This window comes from Podarcis erhardii (genome assembly GCF_964252035.2).
Source record: "Podarcis erhardii genome assembly, chromosome: 6".
In the NCBI taxonomy this organism is placed as follows: Eukaryota; Metazoa; Chordata; class Lepidosauria; order Squamata; family Lacertidae; genus Podarcis; species Podarcis erhardii.
This window is the reverse complement of record NC_138510.1, coordinates 3,994,121-4,019,709: the sequence shown is the minus strand read 5'-3', so window position 1 is coordinate 4,019,709 and position 25,589 is coordinate 3,994,121. Positions and strand designations below refer to the sequence as shown.

The following is a 25,589-nucleotide window of genomic DNA, read 5'->3' as shown; positions in this document are numbered from 1 at the left end:
CCCTGGACCTTCTTCCAGAAGGCAGAAGCTGAAAGAGATCATTTCCGGGGTGCGCACTATCCTGCACTATCTCTGCAGCTTTCTTATGGCACCTGGCAGCATAGATTTGATCCAAGGTGGGAAGAGTGCGCCCAATTATTCTCTCTGCAGTCTTGACGACCCTGGACAGCATTGTTTTTTCCCTGGCCGTGCAGCTCCCAAACCACACACACAGACCCTAAGTTAATACAATCTCCACAGTACAATGGTAAAATGCCATCAACAGGTCCTCTGAGAGATTGTTTTTCCTGAGGATTCTCAGAAAATATAACCTCTGCTGTGCTCTCTTCATCAGGTCTTTGCTGTTTTCTCCCCAGGTTAGGTCATCTCTCAACTCCATTCCCAGAAATCAAAACACCGAGACCTGTTCCACGCACTTCCTCTCAATAATGAGTGGCTGAATATTCAATTTACATTTTCTAAAGTCCACAATAATCTCTTTTGTTTTCTTTAAGTTATGGAGTAAGCTGGCAAGTAAAAAGGGGGCATTTTCAGGCTCCTGCCAGGTTTCAGCAGCCAATGATCCTCAGCTCCAGGCTCTTATCTTCAAGGCCTCCCTGGACCCTGTCCTTGTTTCATGGCCCCCTCTGCTGGGTCTGCTGAGGAACTGCCTGTCTCCAGACATTGCGAAGGAATCACAGAATCCCTGCAGGGTCGGAAGGGACCCTGAGGGTCATCTAGCCCGATTCCCTGCTGCAATGCAGGGATCACAGGTGAAGAATCCCCGACAGATGGTCCTCCGACCTCTGTTGAAAAGTCTCCAAGAAAGGGGAGTTTCTTCCACCTTCCCCGAGAGACAGTTCCACTATCAAACAGCTCTTAGCATCAGAAAGTTCTTCCTGATTTTTTGGTCAGAATTGCCTTTCTTATGATTTGAATCCTTTGGCGCGGGTGGCGCTGTGGGTTACACCACAGAGCCTAGGGATTGCCGATCAGAAGGTCGGCGGTTCGAATCCCTGTGACGGGGTGAGCTCCCATTGCTCGGTCCCTGCTCCTGCCAACCTAGCAGTTCGAAAGCACGTCAAAGTGCAAGTAGGTACCGCTCTGGTGGGAAGGTAAACGGCGTTTCCGTGCGCTGCTCTGGTTCGCCAGAAGCGGCTTAGTCCTGCTGGCCACATGACCCGGAAGCTGTACACTGGCTCCCTTGGCCAATAAAGCGAGATGAGCGCCGCAACCCCAGAGTCGGTCACAACTGGACCTAATGGTCAGGGGTCCCTTTACCTTTACCCTGTGGAACAGCGTAAATTCATGAAGCAAAAGGGCTTCCTTCCCACCGTAGACTCCACTGTCAATCTTCACCATGTCCCTCCTCCACTCTACCACCCAGGAACACTTTAATTTCCGGACAGCATTTAGCATTTAGGAGTATGTGGGGTGTTAGGTAGTGGGGGTTGTTCCATCTGCGGCAGTTTGCCCACCTTTGGTCCCCACCCTGCACTCTGCTCTCACCTGTGGCTCCAAGAAGCTGTCAGCATGTGACAGCGGTCACACCCTGGGAACACCTTTAACCGGCTGGCTGAACCTGGTGAGGGGAGCTGAGGGGAGCCAAATTGCGCTTTGCGCATGCGCAGAAACACCAAACTGCAACCCATGCGTGTGCAGACGTGGGTTGCGAAAGCTGCGGGTTGTGAACGTGCATCCCGCAGGGTTCACGTTCACAACCCGAGCATCCACTGTATGTAAATCTGGCACTGCCCAAGGAGGTCACTTTGATGCTGCTTATGCAGTGGTTTGACTTCACCCATAGTCTCTTGAGGCAGGTGGGTGCCAACAACAAATTTGGCAAGATTTATTTAAGGGATAGATGGAGACTCCACCCTTCCTGCCTGCCTTTATGACTGTGGGTGGGATGAAGGAAGGTAAAATCTGATCACTCTGTGACTTGACAAAGGAGGCTTAATTTTTCCTAATGGTCCAAGATAGCCGGAGAATGTCTCTTTAGGGGAGCCACTGTAAGAAAATGGTATCTCTTGAATACATTATGCAATGGGAATCCTATCAGAGCTTGGGTCAGGCGTGATACACCTGGAAGAAAGGATCCATTTGGGAGGGACACTGATGCGAGATCTTAGCTGTGTGATTTCTGGATTGCAAGGAGTTCAACTAGGTGACTCCTGGGGTCCCTTCCCCAATTACAAGATTCCTTGATTTTATGATTTCTTGAGACTGCTTACACATCAAACATTCAAAGCACGCCCCTCCACAAAGAATCCTGGGAAATTTAGTGAGTTAAGGATGTTGGGAATTGTTGCTCAGTGAGAGATAAACAACAGTTCCCTGAATTTTATTTTTAGAGTGCTTTAAATGAACTTCAAATGTATGGTGCCCACACAGCCCAGACACACAGACAGAGCAGCTGGGAGACAGAGAGAAAAACAAGAGATGGATCTGTGAGCTTAAGACTGAAGCAGGGGCAGACTTTGGTAATCTTTGGTAATACAGCACCCTGAACGAGGCCAAAATTTGACGCCCTCAAATGGGTCTTCTTGAGTATGGATCTTCTCAGCTTTGTGCCCGCTACTGGGCTCCAAACATCGTGTCTCCCCGCAACAATGCCCAATAGAGCTTCCCTTCTCAGGACTCATTCTGCCTCAGAAGGTGCTGGACCTTCATTGGAGGTCCTTAAACAGTGATTGGACGGTCGTCTGCCAGGGAATATTTCACTGCGATTCCTGCATTTCAGGGGGTTGGTCTGGATGACCCTTGGGGTCCCTTTGAACTCTACAATTCTGAGCATCTATGAGTTAAGACAGGAGCAGGCAACGGCAGAAAGCAGCCTCGTTTTCTGAGCTCCTCGGCGGTCTATCCAAACATAGCCCTGCCTTTACTGACTATGGGACTATGGTTACGAGATTTTTTTCAATGAATCTGGGGACACTTTTTTTTTTAAAGTTACATGCTTTATTATCCCTAATTACATCTATACACCAGCTGTTTTGCTGTCTCGAGAAGTCCGGACAGGGAGAGAAACCTGGGGGGGTGGAGCTGGAAGCAGAGTTTGAGAACACGACTGTGGGATGTTCACAGAATCACAGATTTGGAAAGGACCTCTGAGGGACATCTAAGCCAACCCCTTGCAATGGAGGAACCTCAACTCAAGCAGCTTCAACTTAAAAGAGCATAAGGAGTCCCTGCTCCAATCTGACTTCTGCAGTTCCCGGCCGTCGGGGACACGCTCTTCTTCACGCTCTCTCTCATGCTCAGCTGCTCAGCTCTGCGTCAGCCGCCACTCCAGTTGGCCAAGGGGATCGAAGTCATATCACCCCTCTGCGCCTTGACCAGCAGAGAAACCACAGCTCTTGCGCCCTTCCTGGACAACTGCACGCTGCCTGTCCATGACTCCTGAGCCTCCCCCAATCTCCCTTCCAACGCTTCTATGGGGAGAGGTGCTGCTGTGCCCGGGTCCTGCTTGCAGGCCTCCCACCAGGTCAACTGGGTGGCCAGTGTGAGGACAGGATGCTGGGTGAGATGGGCTCTGGGCCTCATCCTGCCAGGATCTTTAGGGCTATGATAGATGGACCAACGGCCTCACTTGGTGGGATGGCCTGGGACTCGGAAGCAGAGGAGACTCAGTCTGCACTGGATCCTTCGCCTCAGGCGGCATCTGAACCAAGTCTGGGACCTGATCCTGAAGAGTCCAAGTCTGCACAGGTTCCCCTGCATCAAGCACCAGCTGGATTGCGAGGATTACCTCGTTGCCTCCGGCTGGGCCATCACCTGCACCTGCTCCACTACCGGTTGGGTCAGGGGAGGCTGAGGCGGCCTCTGGGTCTAGTAACCCACCAACGTCTCCCGAGCTGCAGAGACTGAGGTCTGAGAGAAGGAGAGACCTGAGTACTTGCAGGAGGAGTGCTCGCCTTCGGGCGAAACAGGGAGGTGAGTCACCGGGGGATCAGGACCGGCCGTTACCCCGACAGAGATAAAAGGCTGTCGGACCTCACCTCAGGTTGCAGAAGCAACGTTGCTGTTTGCTAGAAGCTGCCTGAGACCCTGTGCCTGACCTAGCCTGGTTACCTGCCTTGGCCCTGTTGGACTGACTCCTAGCAGAACCTTTGGATTCTGGACCAGTCCTGAACAGCATTGCATGGGTTACCACAGAGAAACCATGCACCTTGCGCCCCTCCTAGGCAACTGCGCACCACCCACCCATGACTCCTGAGCCTCCCCCAATCTCCTGCCCCCTTCCCCCTTTGTTCTGAGTTTCACAAGGTGTGAAAGAAGAACTTTGAACCTTGCACCCCTCCTGGGCAACAGCCGCCCACCCGCAATCTCTCAAAGGGAAGGGGGAAGGGGGCAGGAGATCGGGGGAGGCTCAGGAGTCACAGGCGGGTGGTCGCCATTGCCCAGGAGGGGCGCAAGACACGCGGTTTCTCTGCCGGGCAAGGTGCAAAGCCCTTATTTCGCACTCTTTGATCCCCCACCCAAGTTTTGCCTGCGCAAAAACTACCTTCCCACCCCTCCAGATGAATATTACTCAGGGAGAGCAGGGTTTCACGTTTCCCGGGGACATTTAATGAAATCCGGGGGCATTCCGGGGACGGAATTCGTCCAGGGACAGATTTGCAAATCCGGGGACTGTCCCCGGGAAACAGGGACATCAGGTAACCCTACTTTACTCGCACTGTCAGCAGCCCTGCAGAGTCTCCACGGCGAGAGGTTCACCTGGACACTGAGGTCCAGCGCCGAGGGCCTTCTGGTGGTTCCCTCGCTGCGAGAAGCCAAGTTACAGGGAACCAGGCAGAGGGCCTTCTCGGTGGTGGCGCCCGCCCTGTGGAACGCTCTCCTACCAGATGTCAAAGAGAAGAACAATTACCAAACTTTTAGAAGACATTTGAAGGCAGCCCTGTTTAGGGAAACTTTTAATGTTTAATAGGTTATTGTATTTTAGTGTTCTGTTGGCAGCCGCCCAGAGTGGCTGGGGAAACCCAGGCAGATGGGCGGGGTATAAATAATAAATTATTATTATTATTATTCATCCCGGAGCTGTCCCTGGAGATCATTTGTGGTGATCATTTGCCAGGGACTTCTGTGAGCAAAACAGGCACTTCACCACCAGCAGCTTAGGAGCCCATGTGATAGCCACCAACTCCAGCGCAGGAAAGCTGAATCACAAGGAGCTTCTTAAACCAGCACATGACTATCCCCTGATGGTTGTTACTGCCTTGGCGGAAAGGAGAGGCATGCCGCAGCGAGATGAACTTCCTTTCCGTAATGAGAAGCACCAAGTTTCTAGTCCAGCCTTAGCCAACCTGCTGCCCTCCAGATATAATTGGTAGTGCAATATCATTGTCCCCAAACTCAGAATTGAGATCTGTTTATTTTATTTATCCGTAAAAATATTTATCTACGGCAGTATCGTAAAAACATAACACAGCAGATTACAACATTTTACAAGCAAACAGTAACAGCATAACAAGTTAAAAATAGGTTAAAAGCAAAAATAAATTAAAAGCAAACATCAATGGATCATTGTGGAGGAGATGCACTCTGAATTTCCTATGTAGGTCTGGTGCAACAGACATTTAAAAGCTGGCATTGACTGCTATGCGTCAATGTGAATTTATTTGCACGTGTGCAAAGATATCATATAGCTGGTTGCAACAGTGTTTGGGGGACAGGGAGCGGGCGGGTGTGGGGGATTCCCTGGTCCTGAATGGGGAAACTGTGCCCCTGAAGGACCAGGTGCGCAGCCTGGGAGTCATTTTGGACTCACAGCTGTCCATGGAGGCGCAGGTCAATTCTGTGTCCAGGGCAGCTGTTTACCAACTCCACCTGGTACGCAGACTGTCCTACCTGGTATCCTACCTGCCCGCGGACTGTCTCGCCAGAGTGATGCATGCCCTAGTTATCTCCCGCTTGGACTACTGCAACGCGCTCTATGTGGGGCTACCTTTGAAGGTGACCCGGAAATTGTAATTAATCCAGAATGCGGCAGCTAGACTGGTGACTGGGAGTGGCTGCCGGGACCACATGACACCGGTTCTGAGAGATCTGCATTGGCTCCCAGTACGTTTCCGAGCACAATTCAAAGTGTTGGTGCTGGCCTTTAAAGCCCTAAATGGCCTCGGTCCAGTATACCTGAAGGAGCGTCTCCACCCCCATCGTTCAGCCTGGACACTGAGATCCAGCTCCGAGGGCCTTCTGGCGGTTCCCTCATTGCAAGAAGTGAGGTTACAGGGAACCAGACAGAGGGCCTTCTCAGTAGTGGCGCCCGCCCTGAGGAACGCCCTCCCATCAGATGTGAAAGACATTCAGAAGACATCTTAAGGCAGCCCTGTTCAGGGAAGTTTTTAATATTTAACACTGTACTGTTTTTAACACTTGATTGGGAGCCACCCAGAGTGGCTGGGGAAACTCAGCCAGTTGGGCGGGGTATAAATTATTATTATTATTATTATTATTATTATTATTATTATTATTATTTGCTTGACAAGCACGCCAGTCTCACCACAAAAAGAATATAGCATTTGCAACGCCTCCCAGTTTGGTGTCATCTGCAAATCTGATGATCATCCGCTGAATTCCTTCATCCAAGTCGTTTGCAAAGATCAAAACAAAATAAAAAAATTCCTTCCAGTAGCACCTTAAAGACCAACTAAGTTAGTTCTAGGTATGAGCTATCGTGTCTGAAGGGTCTGGTGACTTCTGTTTCAGTGTATCTGAAGAAGTGTGCATGCACACGGAAGCTCATACCTAGAACTAACTTAGTTGGTCTTTAAGGTGCTACTGGAAGGAATTTTTTTATTTTGTTTTGACTATGGCAGACCAACACGGCTACCTATCTGTTTGCAAAGATGTTGAGCAACAATGGGCCCAGGAACAAAACCCTGTGACATCCCCCAGGATGACAAGGAACCATTAGTGAGCACTCTTTGGGTTCCTCCACTAAACCCACTTAACAGTTAAACTATGGAACTCCCTCCCACAGCAGGAAGGGATGGCCACTGCAATAAATGAAAATCTGCCCTTATTCCCTTATGGGGGACACAAGAGCCCTTATAGAGTCCTTTGTAGGTTTCTCCATCGGTCAGAGAAAAAAACAGAGGCCAACCAGAGAATACTGAGAAGCAAAGCAGCTTGTAAGCCTGATCTTTATTGAACTGTTGCAACAGGGTGCTCCTCTCACACACAGGAAAGGAGGAGGACCCAGAACCAAGGTGTGCCCACCCTTATATAGACATTTTAAATTGCCCGCCTTGGTGTCCAAGACCACCCCCAGACACATCATACCTACATCACAGAAAAGGCGGTCTACAACAGAAGTTGTTTACCTCCTGTCTGGCAGGTTACCTATTAATGCTCACTTGATTGGATACCCTGGGGAGCCTGGCCAGTCTTTTGTAATGATAAATAATTAGTTCCTGAGCCAGGTCACAGGCTCACCCTATTCATACACAGACATACCCTCAGGTCAGGATTTGTGAAGGAAAAGACAATGGGGAGGCTTTTCCATTTTCCTTTGACTTTGCAGAGAAAACATTTGGTCACTTTGGGAGCCAAAATGGCTTAATGGCTGTTTTCCTGTGCTGCTTCAGATATGTGGTTTATATACGTTTCCGAGCACAATTCAAAGTGTTGGTGCTGACCTTTAAAGCCCTAAACGGCCTCGGTCCAGTAGACCTGAAGGAGCGTCTCCACTCCCATTGTTCTGCCCGGACACTGAGGTCCAGCTCCGAGGGCCTTCTGGAGGTTCCCTCACTACGAGAACAAAGCTACAGGGAACCAGGCAGAGGGCCTTCTTGGTAGTGGCCCCTGCCCTGTGGAACACCCTCCCATCAGATGTCAAAGCGATAAACAACTACCTGACATTCAGAAGACATCTTAAGGCAGCCCTGTTCAGGGAAGTTTTTAATGTGTGAGATTTTAGTGTATTTTTGGTCTCTGTGGAAGCCGCCCAGAGTGGCTGGGGAAACCCAGCCAGATGGGCGGGGTACAAATAATAAATTATTATTATTATTATTATTATTATTATTATTATTATTATTATTAATTTATATTTATGTTTTGCTTGGTACATTTATGAACATTTATTATATATATAAGACCTTAATTTTTTTTTATTTCAGCCATATACCTGGATGGCTTTAAAAGAGAACTAGACGAATTTGTGGAGAGAGCTATTGATGGCTACTAGCAGGAATGCTTCTGAATGCCAGTTGCTGGAAACCCCAGGATTGTGTTCGAATCCTGCTTGCTGGTTTCCCATTGGGACATCTGCTTGGCCACTGTGAGAACAGGATGTGGACTAGATGGGCTTTTCGCCTGACCCAGCAGCCAGCTCTTCTTATCTTATGCCTTTGCTATGAGTGTGCTGCTGTCCCCAGGACGCAGGTGGCACCATGGTCCAAACCACTGAGCCTCTTGGGCTTGCCAATCGGAAGGTCAGCAGTTCAAATCCCCGCAACGTGGTGAGCTCCCGTTCCTCAGTCCCAGCTCCTGCCAACCTAGCAGTTTGAAAGCATGCCAGTGTGTCAGGTGTGCATGCAGGAGTCAGGCCCTGTGACCGATAGGGCTTCGCAGGACTGGGGCCTTCCTAAGTTTGTTCTCAAGAGGCAAGATGCTGCCGCACAGGTGAGGCCGATTGGTAACTCACAGCACCTGGTGGCAAGAGCCAGGAAGGGATATAAGGTCAGCATTTCTTTGCCACAGCAACACGCTTCCTGCCTTGTTGTGTTTGGCTTCTTGCTTCCTGATCTTCGGACCCTTGGCTTCTTGCCTCCTGATCCTCGGACCCTTGGCTTCTTGGCCCCTTGCTTCCTGATCCTTGGACCCTTGGCTTCTTGGCTCCCGGCTCTCTGACCCTTGGACCCTTGGCTTCTTGACTCCCGGCTCTCTGACCCTCGGACTTTGGGCTTCCTTACTCCTGGCTTCTGGACACTTGTTCCTGCTCCAATCCTGCCATCTTGCCCCTGGTCCTGACGTTCTCCACCAGGACTTCGACCTCCCGTAACACAGTGCAAGTAGATAAATAGGTACTGCTGTGGCAGGAAGGTAAACGGCGTTTACGTGCGCTCCGGCAATTGTCACGGTCCTCCGTGCACCAGAAGCGGTTTAGTCCTGCTGGCCACTTGATCCGGAAAGCTGTCTGTGGACAAACGCCGGCTCCCTCGGCCTGAAAGCGAGATGAGCGCCGCAACCCCATAGTCACCTTTGACTGGACTTAACCGTCCGGGGGTCCTTCGCCTTTTTCACCTTGCTGGTGTCCCCAACGTAGCATTGGTGGTGTTACCAGAAAAATCCGAGGGCTCCCTTGGACAAAAAGTAAAGACACCAACCAGAGTAAATTGGAGCAAATCAGCAGCCTGTAGGCTTGGCCTTTATTGAACTGCTGCAACAGGGTGCTCCCCTCACTTGCAGGTGAGAGGAAAAGACACAGAAAAATGGTGTGCAAGACCTTATAAAAACTTTTGAAATTCCCATCCTCTAGGTCAAGCCCACCCCCAGAAACATCATGCATACATTACAGAAAGGAGGGGTTGAGGGAGGAGTTGTGGTGGTAACCTGAGTGTCCTGTCACCTGGCTGGTTCCCTTCTCTCCCCTTCCCCATGAGTCACTTCCAGGAGACAAAGGGGAGTTGGCAGTTTCCTGCCCCCAGAGGGAAGATCTGATCATTGTCCTTTGTTTCAGTCCATGCTGAATCCATTCCCATATGCAAGTTCTTTGTGATCTTGATTGTCTTCTGTCTAGGACCATCAGGGTTGGCATAGCAACTGGGCAGGGCTCCTGTGGATGTGCTGGGATGGTGAAGGGATTATGGTGCCCTGTATCAAACCTTCCCCATTTTGTAGTCTTTCCTTCATGGAGTAAAATAAAAGTAGAACAGTGCAAATCCAATGCATGGTTGATTTTCTATGAATTTATAACAGAAGCATAGCGTATGTAGTGTGTGAGTGTGAGTGTGTGTGAAGTTTGTACAAACTGAATGATGGGGGGGGGGTTCCTGCTACAGTGGGAAAGGGCTGCAACCCAACAGATTCTCCTGCAGGATACAAGAGGGCAGCTAATTCCCCCATCATGGGTTTATCATAGGACCTCCCGTCTGCCTTGGGCCCACGGGATGTCCTGGCTGCATCCCAAAGAGGAGATAAGGGTTTGGGTGGCTTCTGTGAAGGGAAGCCCAAAGGGGGAAATATCCACGCCTTCCCTTCCAGCTTTCACTCTGCAGCTCTGCGGCCAATGGCCAGCCCCCAGGGGAAAACAAAGCCTTCTCTGTGCATATAAAAAGCTGGCTTCCTGGGCTTTAGAAGCAGTTGGGGAAAGTTGTGGTCAGGTGTCCTGAGGAAAAGCTCTCCAGCCCAGATCTCCATCCTCTCTTCAGTCTCTGCGCTCATCTGCAGTCCAGGATGCAACCCACCGAAAACTTCAGGTAAGCACAAACCAGGAATCTCATCACCTCTCTAGATGCTTTCATACTTATTGGGGTTTTGGGTGCTGCTTATGCATGCACCCCCCAGGTTTCCACCTCTTGAAAATGCGATCACATTCGCTGCTAAAATTTACTTTTCCCACTTTAAAAAAAAATATATAGCTTACTATATTTTCTCTGGGAATCCAGAGAAATGGGGAAATAATATGTGACAGCATCTTGGTGAGCGGTGGCATGGGGTGTGGGTGCTGCAATAGAAAATCAAGTGTTGCATGCCTGAGAGACGGATCCGTTTTTAGCATTTAAATCACCAGGAGACATGGTGTTTCAAGTTTGTCTCCAGAAGGCCTCTTGCTGTGTGAGCAGGCAGCCCTTTAAAGATATCCTTTTATAAGGTCTTGTATGGAAACTTCCAACTGCAAAAAGAAAAATTGAAAATAAGATGGTTATTTTTTTAATGCTTATATTGAAATAAAAAAATTAAGGTCATATACAGTGGTACCTCGCAAGACGAATGCCTCGTAAGACAAAAAACTCGCAAGACGAAAGAGTTTTTCGTTTTTTGAGTTGCTTCGCAAGACGAATTTCCCTATGGGCTTGCTTCGCAAGACGAAAACGTCTTGCAAGTTTGTTTCCTTTTTCTTAAAACCGTTAATCCTATGGGAATCCGTGCTTCACAAGACGAAAAATTTGCAAGACGAAAAAACTCGCAGAACGAATTAATTTCGTCTTGCGAGGCACCACTGTGTGTGTGTGTGTGTGTGTGTGTGTGTGTGTGTGTGTGTGTGTATATATATATATATATATATATATATATATATATATATATAAATAAAATAAATGTGCCAGGCAAACACGTACATAAATGTATGGGCCACATGTCTGAGGCAGCACAGGAGGGCAGCCCCTGGATCCATTTTGGCTCTCAAGCTGACCAAATGTTTTCTCTGCAATGTCAAAGGAAAATGGAAAAGCCTCCCCATTGTCTTTTCATTCACAAATCCTGTCTTAAGGGTATGTCTGTGTATGAATAGGGTGAGCCTGTGACCTGGCTCAGGGCTCTTGTGTCCCCCATAAGGGCAGATTTTCGTTTATTACAATAGCATCCCAAAAATGTCATTGCAAATCTGTAACTTTTGTTTTGTAATCCCCACTTTGAGTGAATTCTGGTATTCTGGCCAACAAACAGTTTTGCACATGGTCACCTAAATACCACAAGCAGAATTACAGCTGGTGGAAAATCTAGACATAAAGTTCATATTACCCACCTAGTGGACAATCTCTGTAGTTTCTAAACTTTAAACGCAACATGTGAAGGCGTCCACATTTGTAATTTCCAATTGGATCTTGTCCCTTGGTGGCTGCCAAATTCTGCGTCTTACAAAAACCCACATTAGGAATTCTTTGACACCCTGGTTAGTCTTGTACTACGTGCCTTTGCCTATTTACAATTTGTTTGGTGCTATGGGCTAAATGATTGGATTCCAACGATTAATAATAATAATAATAATAATAATAATAATATTTATTTATACCCTGCCCTCCTCAGCCAAGACCGGGCTCAGGGCAGCTAACAGCCGATATAAAAACAAATTGATTGAAATACAACTTAAAAACAAGATTAAAATACAACATTAAAACATTAATATGCAGCCTCATTTCAATGGAAACTCAAATCAAAAACTTTTTTGGGGATGAAAACATCAGGTCTTCACAAAGGCTAACTATCCAGACTGGTCCTACATAGGCCAGAAAAAAGCCAGGGAAGTCCACAAATAGGAGGTCTATCCTCTTTGATATCTGAAGGTGCTGTATGCACCTATCATTTTGTTTCTGAATGTTTTTGGTAACAAATGGACTGTAAAAACAAAATAAAAAAATTCCTTCCAGTAGCACCTTAAAGACCAACTAAGTTAGTTCTAGGTATGAGCTTTCGTGTGCATGCACACTTCTTCAGATACACTGTAAGTGTGGACTGTAAGTGTGAACTGTTTCCATTGAAAACCACCGGTCACAAAATTCGTTGTAAAGACATTATGACTGGACAATAAGTAATATTAATGATTTTATAATTTAAAATGGACATGTGGTATGATGATAAACAATGGAACCAGGGGAGAGAATAGGGGGAAGTCAACTCTATTTTTTTCTCTGTGTTTGAATATGTATTGTTGTTTTTTATTTTGTATTTTTGGAAAATTAATAATATTAAAAAAAAGAAAACCACCGGTCACATTGTTATAGGAAAATCATTGGGCTCACTTGGATTACCAAACAAAGATAACAGCCAGGAATATAGGAGCTGTTAACGGAGAAATCTGAGGGCTCCCTTGGACAAAAAAACAAGGACACCAGCCAGGAATACCAGAGCAAAACAGCTAGTAGGCTTGGCCTTTATTGAACAGGACTCCCACCTGCCACAAGGTGGAACAAGATGGAAGCCCCAAACAAGGACTCTTGAGAGTTGCAGCCCAGCAACACCTAAAGGCTACAGCCTCTCCATCCTCATCAGCAGTGGCTGTCCAGAATTTCAGGAAAGGGTCTCTCCTTCCCAGCCCTGCCCAAAGATGCTGAGGATTGAACCTGGGGCATTGAGAGGCAGTGTGGTGTAGTGGTTAGACCTGGTCCAAATCGCTGCTCAGCCATGAAGCTCACGGGGCCACCTTGGGGGCTGGGCGCTGCCTCTCAGCCAGACCTACCTCACAGGGTTGCTGTGAGGAATCAGTGAGGAGGGGGAGGGCCATTTATGCCACCTGGAGCACCTTGGGAGAAAAAAAGTGAGATATAAACGCAATAAATAGTCATAATCCTGCACAGAAGACTCGTGGATCATAGAATTGCGGAGTTGGAAGGGACCACGAGGGTCATCTAGTCCAGCCCCCTGAAATGCAGGAATCTTCTGCCCAACGTGGGGTTTGAACCCACAACCCTGACATTAACAGTTGCATGTTCTACTGATTGGCTTTGGCTCTTTCCTCACCTATTGGTATTGTAAACAAAAAATCTGCCCTTTTCCCCTTATGGGGTATCCAAGAGCCCATATAGAGTCCTTACGTAGGTTGCCTGTTGGTAGGAGAAAATAACAGAGGCCAACCAGAGAATATTGAGAAGCAAAGCAGCTAGTAAGCCTGATCTTTATTGATCTGTTGCAACAGGGTGCTCCCCTCACATGCAGGAAAGGAGGAGGACCCAGAACCAAGGTGTGCCTGCCCTTATATAGACATTTTAAATTCCCTGCCCTGGAGCTCAAGACCACCCCCAGAAACATCATACCTACATCACAGAAAAGGCAGTCTACAGCAGAAATCTGAGTGTGTTGTTTATCTCGCCTGACAGGTTACCTATTGCTCACTTAATGCCAGTCTTTTGTGATGATAAATACTTAGTTCCTGAGCCAGGTCACAGGTTCACCCTATTCATACACAGACATACCCTTAAGACAGGATTTGTGAAGGAAAAGACAATGGGGAGGCTTTTCCATTTTCCTTTGACCTTGCAGAGAAAACATTTGGTCAGTTTGGGAATCAAAAATGGTTTCAGATTGGTCTTCCTGTGCTGATCTATGTACATGGCTGGATGGTACACTTATGAACATTTATTATATATCTAAGACCTTAAAATTCTTAACACATTGGAAACCGATTCCACGGCTGACCATCCCTACCTCTGGGGTTGGGCTAGATGACCCTCAGGGTCCCCTCTAATCCGGCAAGTCTATGATTCTGATTCAACCTTGCTGCCCTTCTTTTCCAATCTCTCTTTGCAGCTTTGAGCTCTGCAGAGAGACGGCCGACTGGCTCCTGGCTCGTACCAGGCAGCGCCCCAGAATCGCCATCATCTGTGGCTCTGGACTGGGACCCCTCGCTGACAGCTTGAAGAACCCGGAGTCTTTCAAGTACATGGACACCCCCAACTTCCCGCACAGCACAGGTATGGAGAACATAGCTGTCAACCGTCCCTTATTTGGCGGGAAAGTCCCTTATCCCAGCGCTGTGTCCCGCTGCTGTCCCTTATTGATGATGTCCCTTAAATTTCCCGGGTTTCAAAGGAAGCAGCTCCTCTCCCTCCCTCCCTCCCTCCCTGCCGGCCAGGGAGGAGGGAGGCTCCAACTGTGTTGCTTGGCTGCACTGCTCACCCAATAAGGAGTCTAAGAACGACTGGGGGGTGGAGCTTGCATGCCTTGTGCCGGTCAAATTAGCCACGTTGCCTGGGGACTCGCCTTTGCTCAGCGCTTCCCAGCGGAGAGGTGACGGTGGTTTTCCTTGCTGCATCCCCTTTGCCGGGTTGCTGCGCTGTGGGAACCACCGTTTTAGGCTTCGTTTGGCTGCTGGCTGGGCTTTCTGCCTTTGGCTCGGAGGGGCTCAGAAGTTGAACATACCTGTGCTTGGAAAATCCCTTATTTTGGCTGCTGATCCCTTATTTTCAAGGTTGCTGGTCCCTTATTTTAAAATCTGTAAGTTGACAGCTATGATGAAGAACTACCCTTGGTGCGTGCCGCTGCTCTGCAATTCCTCCCAGGGTCTTTTCACACCGTCCTGGGGCCTCAGGTCTGCTTCCTCGCTGGCCAGCCGGAACTGATTGTGCATGAATTGTGCAGATTATGATCTGATTTCTTTCCGCAGGGCCTGTAAGACAGAGTTGTTCCGCCTGGCCTTTGGCTTGAAGTCAATTTGATTCCCTCCCCCTCTTTCTTTTTTCCCCTTTCTCCTCCTGTGATGAGGCTGCATTTTAATGTTTTAATGTTGTATTTTAATCTTGTTCTTAATTTGTATTCATTCAACTTGTTTTTATTATTGGTTGTTAGCTGCCCTGAGCCCGGCTTTGGCTGGGGAGGGCAGGGTATAAATAAAATGCATTATTATTATTATTAAGCAGAAAAAACTGCAGCAAGAGATCAGTTCCATGTTTTGGGGCCAGGTGGGCTGTCAGCTTAGCTTGAGGGCATTTTCACCCAGGGTGCTAAAATCCCGCTTTGCATTTCTCAAGCCTCGCATGTGAATAGGAAACACATCATAGCAAGGAGCTACCTCTGAGTTAAAAACAGTGGTATCTGGCTACCCTCTTGTGGTGAAATGGACACATCTGCACTTTTATGATGATGAATGGCAAAGTGCATGTGAATTTCCCTACCTGGTAGTGCAAAAGCTGTATAGGTAACTGGAGGGTTTGTGTGTTTAGAGAGAGAGAGAGAGAAAGAGAGGAGAGAGAGACAGCAGGGACTCTGAGATTGTTAGGAACCTAGGATCATATTGTGCAATGATGAATTCACCCGGGTCCAAGAGGTTCCTTGTCATTCCACAGCTGTGCCTTGTGAAAACCTGATCTAACCCACTGGATTGAAGCTCGGTTAAGCAAATCTTTCTTAGGATTTTCCACGCATAAGATCCAATTCAGTGGGTAAGTTTGGATTTTTGCAAAGCAGAGGCACAGAACAATAGGAAACTCTCTCAGACCCGGAGGAATTAATTGGTGCACAAAACAATTGAAATTTGGGACATGCAAAATTGTGGACAAGCCCTTGCACTCCAAGGTGTTAGCATTCCCATCCCATCCGGGAGACACTGGGAATTCAACCTGGCGTTTTCTGCTCTTCCACTGAGCCCTTCGCACTATGTTTTCAAGGGGCTTTGAATAAATGTGCAATTAATTGTTGTTGTTTTGAATTCTGTTGCGTTATTGTCTTCCTGAGTGGTTCGTGCAAACCACTATTCTGAACAATGCTGAATGAAGGGCAGGCGGCCTTGGGGATGAATTTATGGAACCAAGGGGGCGCTGGCCCAACAAAGTTTGGGAACCACTGGTTTAATAGACAATGGCTTAGTTGCATGTAGTGTGCGTGGTCTCTTTTTCTCCTTAATAAATAATAATTATTTTATTGACTTAAGAAAATTATACAGACAGCAACACGAAGAAGCCTAAATTAATATTGCCTTCTACCGATAAGAAATAATAACTATTACAATAATGAAAATACTAGAAATACATTTACTTCCCCTTTTGAACTTCTGTTCTGGTTACAATATATTACTATTCTATAAGAATCTATTATATCCTTTGCTGTCCCATGTATTATTTTATTTCCCAAATTCAGCCTAACCCTCCCCTCCTCCCCCCTGCTTCCCTTCACCTGTGTGAGATCTTCCCATAATATTTTTTTCTAGTTGCTTTAAAAAAATAGGATAACATGAAAACTGTTAAATTATAATTATTTATTTTGTCCTTACACGCTTAACAATTGCCTATTAAGAGTTCTGCTTTAACACCGTGTTTCTTCATGTATTCCCCTATGCATTCCCATTCTGTGTAGAATTTTTGCTTGGAGCAGCCCGATTGCTGCAGTCATTTTTGCCATCTCGGCAAACTCACAAATCTTAACTTGCCATTCTGTCATTTGTGGTACTTTTTCTGTTTTCCAATATTTTGCCATAAGCATTCCTGCGGCTGCGGTTATATACAAGAATATATTCCTTTTGTCCTTGGGTATGTCGTTTGTTAATAAACTCAGTAAGTATGACTCTGGCTTTTTTGAAATAGAGCTCCTGGGGGTCTTTTTGATCTCTTCATGTATCGTGTTCCAAAATTGTCTTACCACCTTACACCCCCACCACATATGGTATAAATTTTTTATTTATACCCCGCCCTTCCTGGTTCAGAAAACCAGGCTCAGGGTGGCTAACAACAAATTTAAAACACTTAATTGTAATACAACAATAGAAGCAGCACCTTGAGGATCTCTAGCCATCGCCGAGATGCGAGTCTCAGTTCTGCTCCTGGTGGACCTCCTAGGAAGGACCACGATTGGGAGATCGGGCCTCCAAGGACATTTGGGGCATGTTAACCTTCTCTTTCTGCTCTCTTCCTATCTCCACAGTGTCGGGCCACGACGGTCAGCTTCTCTTTGGGGAGCTGCAGGGCAAGCCGTGTGTCTGCATGAAGGGGCGCTTCCACATGTACGAGGGCTACCCGCTTTGGAAGGTAGGCGGAGGGGCTGCGGTGCCCAAAGCGTTACTCCTGTGATGGGCGCCAACTTGGATGGCTTTAAGAAGAGGAGGAGAGGGAACCAGAAGCATTTTTTGTTAGGGATTGTAGGACAAGACCTGCCAAGGAAAACAAAGAATTTATGTATGCTACAACTGCGGGAAGAGTCTTGATAGCACAAGGATGGAAGAATGAGGAAACCCAGACAAAAGAATAGTGGCAAGAGAAATTGATGAACTAGGCAGAACTGGCTAAATTGACATACAAACTACGAGATAAGGACAACTGTGACTTCAAAGAAGAATGGGAACTTTTAAGGTAAAGGTAAAGGGACCCCTGACCATTAGGTCCAGTGGTGGCCGACTCTGGGGTTGCGGCGCTCATCTCACTTTATTGGCCGAGGGATCCGGCGTACAGCTTCCGGGTCATGTGGCCTGCTTGACTAAGCCGCTTCTGGCGAACCAGAGCAGCACACAGAAACGCCATTTACCTTCCCGCTGGAGTGGTACCTATTTATCTACCTGCGTCCGGGGAACTTTTTACAAATTACTTAAAAAGACAACAAAATGAAATGGACTCCTTGGCAGGTTTTGAATAAACATACACAAATTTATTGATTGTTAACATAGTGGATAGATAATATAAGGATTTATGCAATTTTATAATATGCAGCGTTGGGACGCGGGTGGTGCTGTGGGTTAAACCACAGAGCCTAGGACTTGCCGATCAGAAGGTCGGCGGTTCGAATCCCCGCAATGGGGTGAGCTCCCGTTGCTCGGTCCCTGCTCCTGCCAACCTAGCAGTTCAAAAGTACGAAGTGCAAGTAGATAAATAGGTACCGCTCTGGCGGGAAGGTAAACGGTGTTTCCGTGCGCTGCCCTGGTTCTCCAGAAGTGTCTTAGTCATGCTGGCCACATGACCCGGAAGCTGTACGCCTGCTCCCTTGGCCAATAAAGCCAGAAGAGCGCCACAACCCCAGAGTCGGCTACAACTGGACCTAATGGTGAGGGGTCCCTTTACCTTTACCTATTCCTGTTTTAAAGCCTTGAAAATGCACTCCAGGGAATCTCTACAGAGTCTTATCAACCGTTTTGCCCAACCTGCAGGGAGTCAGACCTTACCAGGGAGCTGGGTCTTCTCAGTAGTGGCACCTGCCTTGTGAAATACTCTGACTCAGTATCAGAGTCGCCATGGCAGCAGGATGCCAGACTAAATGGGCCGCAGGCCTGATCCAGCTGCCGGACTCTTCTCACCCTCGTACGGAGAGCAGGGACACCTCCCCACCGCTGATGTAAACGTCCCTCTGCTCTGCTCTCTCTGCCAGGTCACGTTCCCGATCCGCGTTCTCAAACTCCTGGGCGTCGAGACGCTGCTGGTGACCAACGCGGCAGGGGCCTTGGCGGATTCGTACAGCGTTGGGGACCTCATGATTATTCGGGACCACATCAACCTGCTGGGCTTGGCCGGGCTAAACCCCTTGCTGGGGCCCAATGAGGAAAGGTAAGTACCGGACTTTGGGTTGGCTGCCCAATTAATGGTGGATGGGAGCTTTTTCAGCTGAAAGAGCCCTGGCACTTTGAAGATTGGGGTGACATGCAGAGGAGCTCTTTGCATGAGCATGGGGTTGTGGACAGTCTTTTTCTGGCTCTCAGGACTACCCAAATCACATTCCCTCTTCCCAGGCCACACCTCTCACCAGCTCTGCTTCACATTCCCCCAATGTTTCAGGATAGCTGGAATGTCCTTAATCCCCTGATAGTTGTAAGAATGGAATGAACACACACACACATACACACTGTATTTCACACACACACTGTATTTTAGGCTGTTTTTTGTTGCATCAATTAAGTATTTTAAATTTGTTAGCCCAGCTTTCTGAACCGGGAAGGGCGGGGTATAAATAAAAAAAAAGTATTATATTATTTATAACACACACACACACACACACACACAAACACACCACAATGCAGTTATTTGTGCATTGATAACAAAAATTAAACATTTACTTCCCTTCCGTCTTTCTATATTTTATTATTTCTATTTATTTAATTTATATACCTCCCTATACCTGGATGTCCCACAGAGGTCCACAGGATAAAATCGGAATATAAAACCACAAAGTACATAGTCAAAATAAAAACGACAACAACCCAATAGCCCCACCCCAGACATTTTTAAAGGGCATAGGCTGTAGGTTAAAAACAGTTAAAACACTAAAAAAAAAGTTTTTAAGATATTAAAGAAAAATAAATTAAAATCAATTTAACAGAAGAAGCCGTATACTCTGCTGGGCTGTTCCATGATTCCTCCAAGTTACCAATTACTGATACATACTATAATCAAATCACACCACCTTTTTCTCATTTTACTCTCAATGTAACCTTTACAGCTGAATTTAAACCTACTAGCAATTTCACTTGTTTACAATCATTCTTCATATGCTCTACAAACATTTTCCAATCCCTCCTTACATACTGTTTGATCTTGATCTCTGGCTCTGCTGGTTAGCAACCAGCAGCATTCGCAACCCACAACAGCACATCTGGGCACACGCAGGTTGCAACTCGGTGCTTCTGTGCATGTGCAAAGCGAGATTTAGTGCTTCTGCACATGCACGACTGCTGAAACCCAGAAGTAACCCTTTCTGGTACTTCCGGGTTTCGGCGCGTCCGTAACCCGAAAAAACGCAATCTGAAGCGCCTGTAACCTGAGCTCTGACTGTACAGTAAAACAACCACCTTCTATAAAACACTATTAACGGAACAACAAACAGAAAAGCTAAACAGCATAACCCCAACAAAAGTCCTAAGATTCACAAAGCGCTTCGGCAAAACAATATTAACAGCATTGACAAACTAACAACCCAAAACAAACTAAGCACTGTTGAATTGGCACGCACACTCTCCCCTCTGTGAATCACAGCCTTCCACTCAGTTCATCAAAAGACAGCTCTCTTCCGAAGGCAAGGCAGGTGGGAAAAGCCATTGCCGGATGCTCAGCATAAACATCCAATTCCCCTCGTCGCAGCAGCCTCTGGAAGGGATATATCTGGTACATCTGCCTACCTCCTGGCTGGCTGGCACGAGGGGCTGCCTGTCTGCTTGGCCCTGGCACCAAGCTACCATACCTGTTTCCTCCCTGCTCAGAGCACCCCCTTCTTTCTCCAGGTTCGGACCTCGCTTCCCTGCTCTTTCGGATGCGTACGACAGCCAGATCCGCGCTTTGGCCATGGACACAGCCCGGCGCCTTGGCTACAGCTCTTTCGTCAAAGAGGGGGTGTACTGCATGGTCGGGGGACCCAGTTTCGAATCTATCGCAGAGGCCCGGCTCCTTCACGTGCTGGGGGCGGACGCTGTAGGTAAGAGCTGGAAGGAAGCTGCGTCTCTTCGCGTCCGGTCGTAGCCTTTTTAGGCCCTTTAAACCATGGGTAGGAAAAATGTTGCACCCGAGCTGGGACGAAAAGAGCCAAACGACACCAAGGGGGTTAAATCCAGAGAAAGAGCGTTTATTCTGCCATCCGGGGGGGCAGAGGCACCTGTGTGATTCAGTTCACAAAAGACAGGCCGCAGCAAAAAGTATTTTACATCAGGTTTTTATCCTGTTCCCCAAACCCCTTCTTCCCTCTCCCCCTTCACCGATTTTACATAGAAATATTTCTTTTCGTTCTCTGGCTCTGCTCCCGGAAGTATGTTGCAAATCAATGTACCAGGACAAGGTTATCTTGGATCTGGGAAGCGAAAAGCTTTACTGTTCTCAGCTCTAGGTTTGTTACAACGTTTTTCGTTACAGAGAGGACTGCTTAGCTAACGCTTTTTGTCTTAGAGGAAAATGCAGTTTTAAAATGTTTATGGCAAGGCCTGGCTGGGGGGGAATTCACAAACAGTTTTTAGGGCTTTTGGGGGGAACCCTAACTGTACCCCTTCACGGTAACCCTTGGCCTTGTTCTGCACCTGCTAGATTGCCTTCTTCCCTATGGCCAGCCTTTGCCAACCTGGTACCCTCCAAATGTTCTGGACTACAACTCCCATCAGCCCCAGCCAGAGGCCAAAACATCTGGAGAGCACCAGGTTGGCAAAGCCTGCCATGGGCTTTATGTATCTTGTTTATAGCACTAATTGGGTTGCAAAGTTTTATATTTTGCAGGTAATAATAATAATAAAATTTATTTATACCCCGCCCTCCCCAGCCAGAGCCGGGCTCAGGGCGGCTAACACCAATAAAATCACAGTAAAAACATAATAGGAGAAAAAGAGAAGGGGGGGAAACCAGTTTAAAATGCAGGTTAAAATGCAATTAAAATGCAGCCTCATTTTAAAGTACCGTAGCCGATAAATCAAGACCATAAGGGGAGCAGTGGCGTAGCGTGGGTTGTCAGCACCCGGGGCAAGGCAAGTAATTTGCGCCCCCTAACCCGTGGATTTGCGCCCCCTAACCCGTGGATTTGCACCCCCTAACCCGTGGATTTGCCCGAACCCCAGATGTTGCGCCCGGTGCGGCCGGCCCTCCCTGCACCCCCCACGCTACGCCACTGAAGGGGAGGGAAACGTAAGGGTCAGACCAAGTCCAAACCAAAGGCCAGGCAGAACAGCTCTGTCTTGCAGGCCCTGCAGGAAGATGTCAAGTCCCGCAGGGCCCTAGTCTCTTGTAACAGAGTGTTCCACCACATTGGGGCCAGTGCTGAAAAGGCCCTGGCCCTAGTTGAGACCAGTCTAACCTCCTTGAGGCTTGGGACCTCCAAAGTGTTGTTATTTGTGGACCTTAAGGTCCTCCGCGTGGCATACGAGGAGAGGCGGTCCCATAGGTACATGGGTCCTAGGCCTAGTTGCCATGGAGGGGGGATTTTTTAGCAAGCACCTGTACTCATTGTTTAATTCTACAGGTTAGCCCCCTGCCCCCACTACATGAATCCCACTTGCATGCAACTGAATTTACATGGGTCACTACGAAATAGATTGGCCTTCCCTTGCTCGGGGCCCGGAATGTAACCCCCGCATAACTGGGAGGCAGGGATGCTTGTATTTGCAAAAAAATAACATCTAGAGAGTACCTGATCTCTGACAAATGCACCGCAGGAAAGATGCATCTGGGTTGCTAGGGGGCAAAGAGAGGGCAAACTAGAGATTCCAAACACTGCTAGAAAATAAGATAGAAGTGCACTGAAGGGGAGGAGAAACCAGAAGCTTTATAGGACCTCAGGGATTTTTATTGCCTGGTGTCCAAACAACTCACTTAACCATCAATCACAACTCTGACTTCACTCATTGGCTAAAATCACTGATAGGCGGGAGCATCCAGGCTGGCTCATTTCACAAGAATTGCTTAGACATGTACCTGGGCATTTAGCTTCATATCTTTCTTTGTAGGAGAGCTAAATATTTCCTTTAACAAAATATGAAAGTTCCAAGTCTGAAGCCTTTGCTGAGGGAGCCAATGGCACCAGGCTGACAACTCCTGAGCCAAACTCTTCTTATGCAGAGGTGTAACTTGTTGTTGTGAGTCCTGCACCAAGCTTACACGAGATTGCGCTGTTGCAGGAATTTATGTATAGGTTGGGGGGGTTGCCCCTCCAGCAGATATCATGCACTATCAAAATCAGCACAGTTGCTTTTGTGATTTGTCCCCACAAAACACTTCATCGCAGTTTCTTCCTATCTATTCAAAGGGCCTTTGCTGCACGATACCAAACGCAACAACTCACTGATAAATGTCTCTATGTACTGGCTCACAGGGAAAACTTCAGAAATTCATATAGACATGTGAGCTCAGCTGCTCAGCAGCCCCTCTGCCTGGGTGATAATTCCTGGCATCCTGTTACCTGAGTGCCAAACAGGTAGCCATTCCAGAAATAACAAACCCAGATGAAGACAAAAGGGTGTGATTAACTTGGCTGGGAAATAGGGAAATGTAAAGATCTCTTTTGTTACACTTGATGGGTGTTTGGTGGAGGGCAAGGGGAACCATGGGGCAGGGTCCAGGATGCTCAGATTCCTGCCACCAGACCTCCCCTTTCATGATGTAACCATGATGTATTAGAGATGTAGTTTGGGGGGGGTGTAACATGGGGATTAGCAGCTAATAAAAGTTTGGGGGCTCTTTTGTTGGGGGCTTCCATCTTGTTCCATCTGGTGGCAGGTGGGAGTTCTGTCGTGAGAGTCTTCAATAAAGACCAAGCCTACTGGCTGCTGTTTTGCTCTGGTATTCCTGGCTGGTGTCCTTGTTTTTTTTTGTCCAGGGAGCCCTCAGATTTCTCCATTAACAGCGCCCCGCTTCCTTTTAGGGATGAGCACCGCAGCAGAAGTCGTTGTGGCCAGGCATTGTGGCTTGCGGGTCTTTGGCATCTCGTTGATCACGAACAAGGTGACCAAGGACTACAGCGCGAAAGAGAACGTTGACCACCATGGGGTGCTCGAAGTGAGCCGGAGGAGAGCTTCCACGCTCCAGGCGCTCATCACAGCCTTGGTGGGCAGGCTGGACTTCTGCAGCAGCAGCAGCAGCAGCCAGAAGGACGGCGAGACCTATCAGAATGGAGTCTAAAAATGCCAGGCGTCAGCTGTGGACCCAGGAGTGTGCTGGCAGCAAGGGAAGAGCCGCCCGCTCCACATCGTATACTCCCAACAAAATCTGGACTGAGAATCCAAAACTATGACCATGCCTGTCTCGATCAAATCACCAGCCTCTGCCAAGCTAGTGCCCTCCAAATGTTTTGGACGGCAGCTCCAAGGTCTGGCAGTCCAAAACATCTGGTGGGCACCAGGTTGGCAAAGGCAGCTTGACACCAACCCTGCAGGTGTCTTAATTCTTTATTGTAAGCTGGCCTTGTTAGCCCCACAAAGCCCACTGAGCCTGGGAGAGCCAGTGGTGGTACATTGATGAGAGTGTTGGACTAGGACCTGGGAGAAGACCCAGATTCAAATCCCCACTTGGCCATGTAGCTCACTGGGTGACCTTGGGCCAGTCACTGCCGTTCAGCCTACCCTACCTCGCAAGGTTGTTGTTGCTGTGAGGATAAAATGGGGAGCAACAGCAAACGTATACATCATCTTGAGCTCCCTGGAGAAAAGATGGGATATAAAAGTAATAAACAAACTGTCCCTATCAACTGCTCTGTGCTATCCTGGAGGAATAAATATTGTAAAAATGCACATTGGATTTAAAAGATAACACAACATGCCATGCTAATCTCTGATTGGAGCAAGGTTCCAGAGGTTCCAGGCATGGCGTTTTAGACTGCAACCTTCCCTGGCCTCCCCAGGTCACTGACACAGCCAACTCTGAAACTCTAATTCAAACTCTCCTTTGTCTTCCAAGTGAACTCTGAGTTGAGGAACTCTGAGTTTTTGCATCTGGCACAAAGTTCCCTCTCTTTGGCTTTCCTAATGACTCCTTCCCTTCCCTTTGTCTTTCTTAATAGCACATCTCCCAGGCGATTACCAGGCTGGCCTGGCTATTCCAGCATTAGAATCTGTGCTGGATCCAGGAATTAGAAGCGGGGTCCAAGCATTCACACTAACCCTGCAAACCTGGGAACTGCCATTCTAGGCGGCATTTCAGCTGGGGGAATCCCTTTATTCTCGGCGTCTTATTTTAAAAAATGCAAAAGAAACAAGTCTCTTGTTGTGGGAGGACAGGTGGAGGTGGCAACTGTGGGAATTAAGCCACGTTCAGTATAGTGGGCCATCTGACCCTTGAAAAAAAACCAGGAGCCTTGGGGACGTATTATTAAGTTTCAATATCACCCTTTACCCGAGGATCACAGGATGTTTTACAATATAAAGGTAAAGGGTAAAGGGACCCCTGACCATTAGGTCCAGTCGTGACCGACTCTGGGGTTGCGGCGCTCATCTCGCTTTATTGGCCGAGGGAGCCGGAGCAGCTTCTGGGTCATTCTGGCGAACCAGAGCAGCGTACGGAAATGTTTACCTTCCCGCCGGAGCGGTACCTATTTATTTACTTGCACTTTGACGTGTTTTCGAACTGCTAGGTGGGCAGGAGCAGGGACTGAGCAACGGGAGCTAACCCCGTTGCAGGGATTCGAACCGCCGACCTTCTGACTGGCAAGCCCTAGGCTCTGTGGTTTAACCCACAGCACCACCCGCATCCCTGTTTTACGATATAAAAACACACAAATACGTAACATAGTAACAAACGAGCAATTATCTCCTGAAACACACACACAGTTTAGAAGGCCATAGTTTAATCTGCCAA

At 47.8% G+C, this 25,589-nt stretch overlaps 1 protein-coding gene across 1 annotated transcript; it reads left to right on the top strand.

The window, feature by feature from the left end:
- Positions 1-10,171: 10,171 nt before the first annotated feature.
- On the top strand, positions 10,172-24,526 carry LOC309345039 (purine nucleoside phosphorylase-like). The gene is made up of 6 exons (XM_081868068.1): positions 10,172-10,406; positions 14,173-14,336; positions 17,278-17,381; positions 18,709-18,884; positions 20,552-20,742; positions 23,662-24,526. Exons 1-6 carry the CDS (start codon positions 10,384-10,386, stop codon positions 23,916-23,918), a joined length of 915 nt encoding a protein of 304 aa, XP_081724194.1. The 5' UTR covers positions 10,172-10,383; the 3' UTR covers positions 23,919-24,526.
- Positions 24,527-25,589: the final 1,063 nt, after the last annotated feature.

What these genes read in the sequence shown, in the direction of transcription:
- LOC309345039 (XM_081868068.1), top strand. Translation starts at nt 10,384, where the DNA reads ATGCAACCCACCGAAAACTTCAG. An exon ending in CAACCCACCGAAAACTTCAG is followed by an intron (nt 10,407 to 14,172) that starts GTAAGCACAAAC and finishes CTCTCTTTGCAG; the next exon opens with CTTTGAGCTCTGCAGAGAGA. An exon ending in CTGGGGCCCAATGAGGAAAG is followed by an intron (nt 18,885 to 20,551) that starts GTAAGTACCGGA and finishes TTCTTTCTCCAG; the next exon opens with GTTCGGACCTCGCTTCCCTG.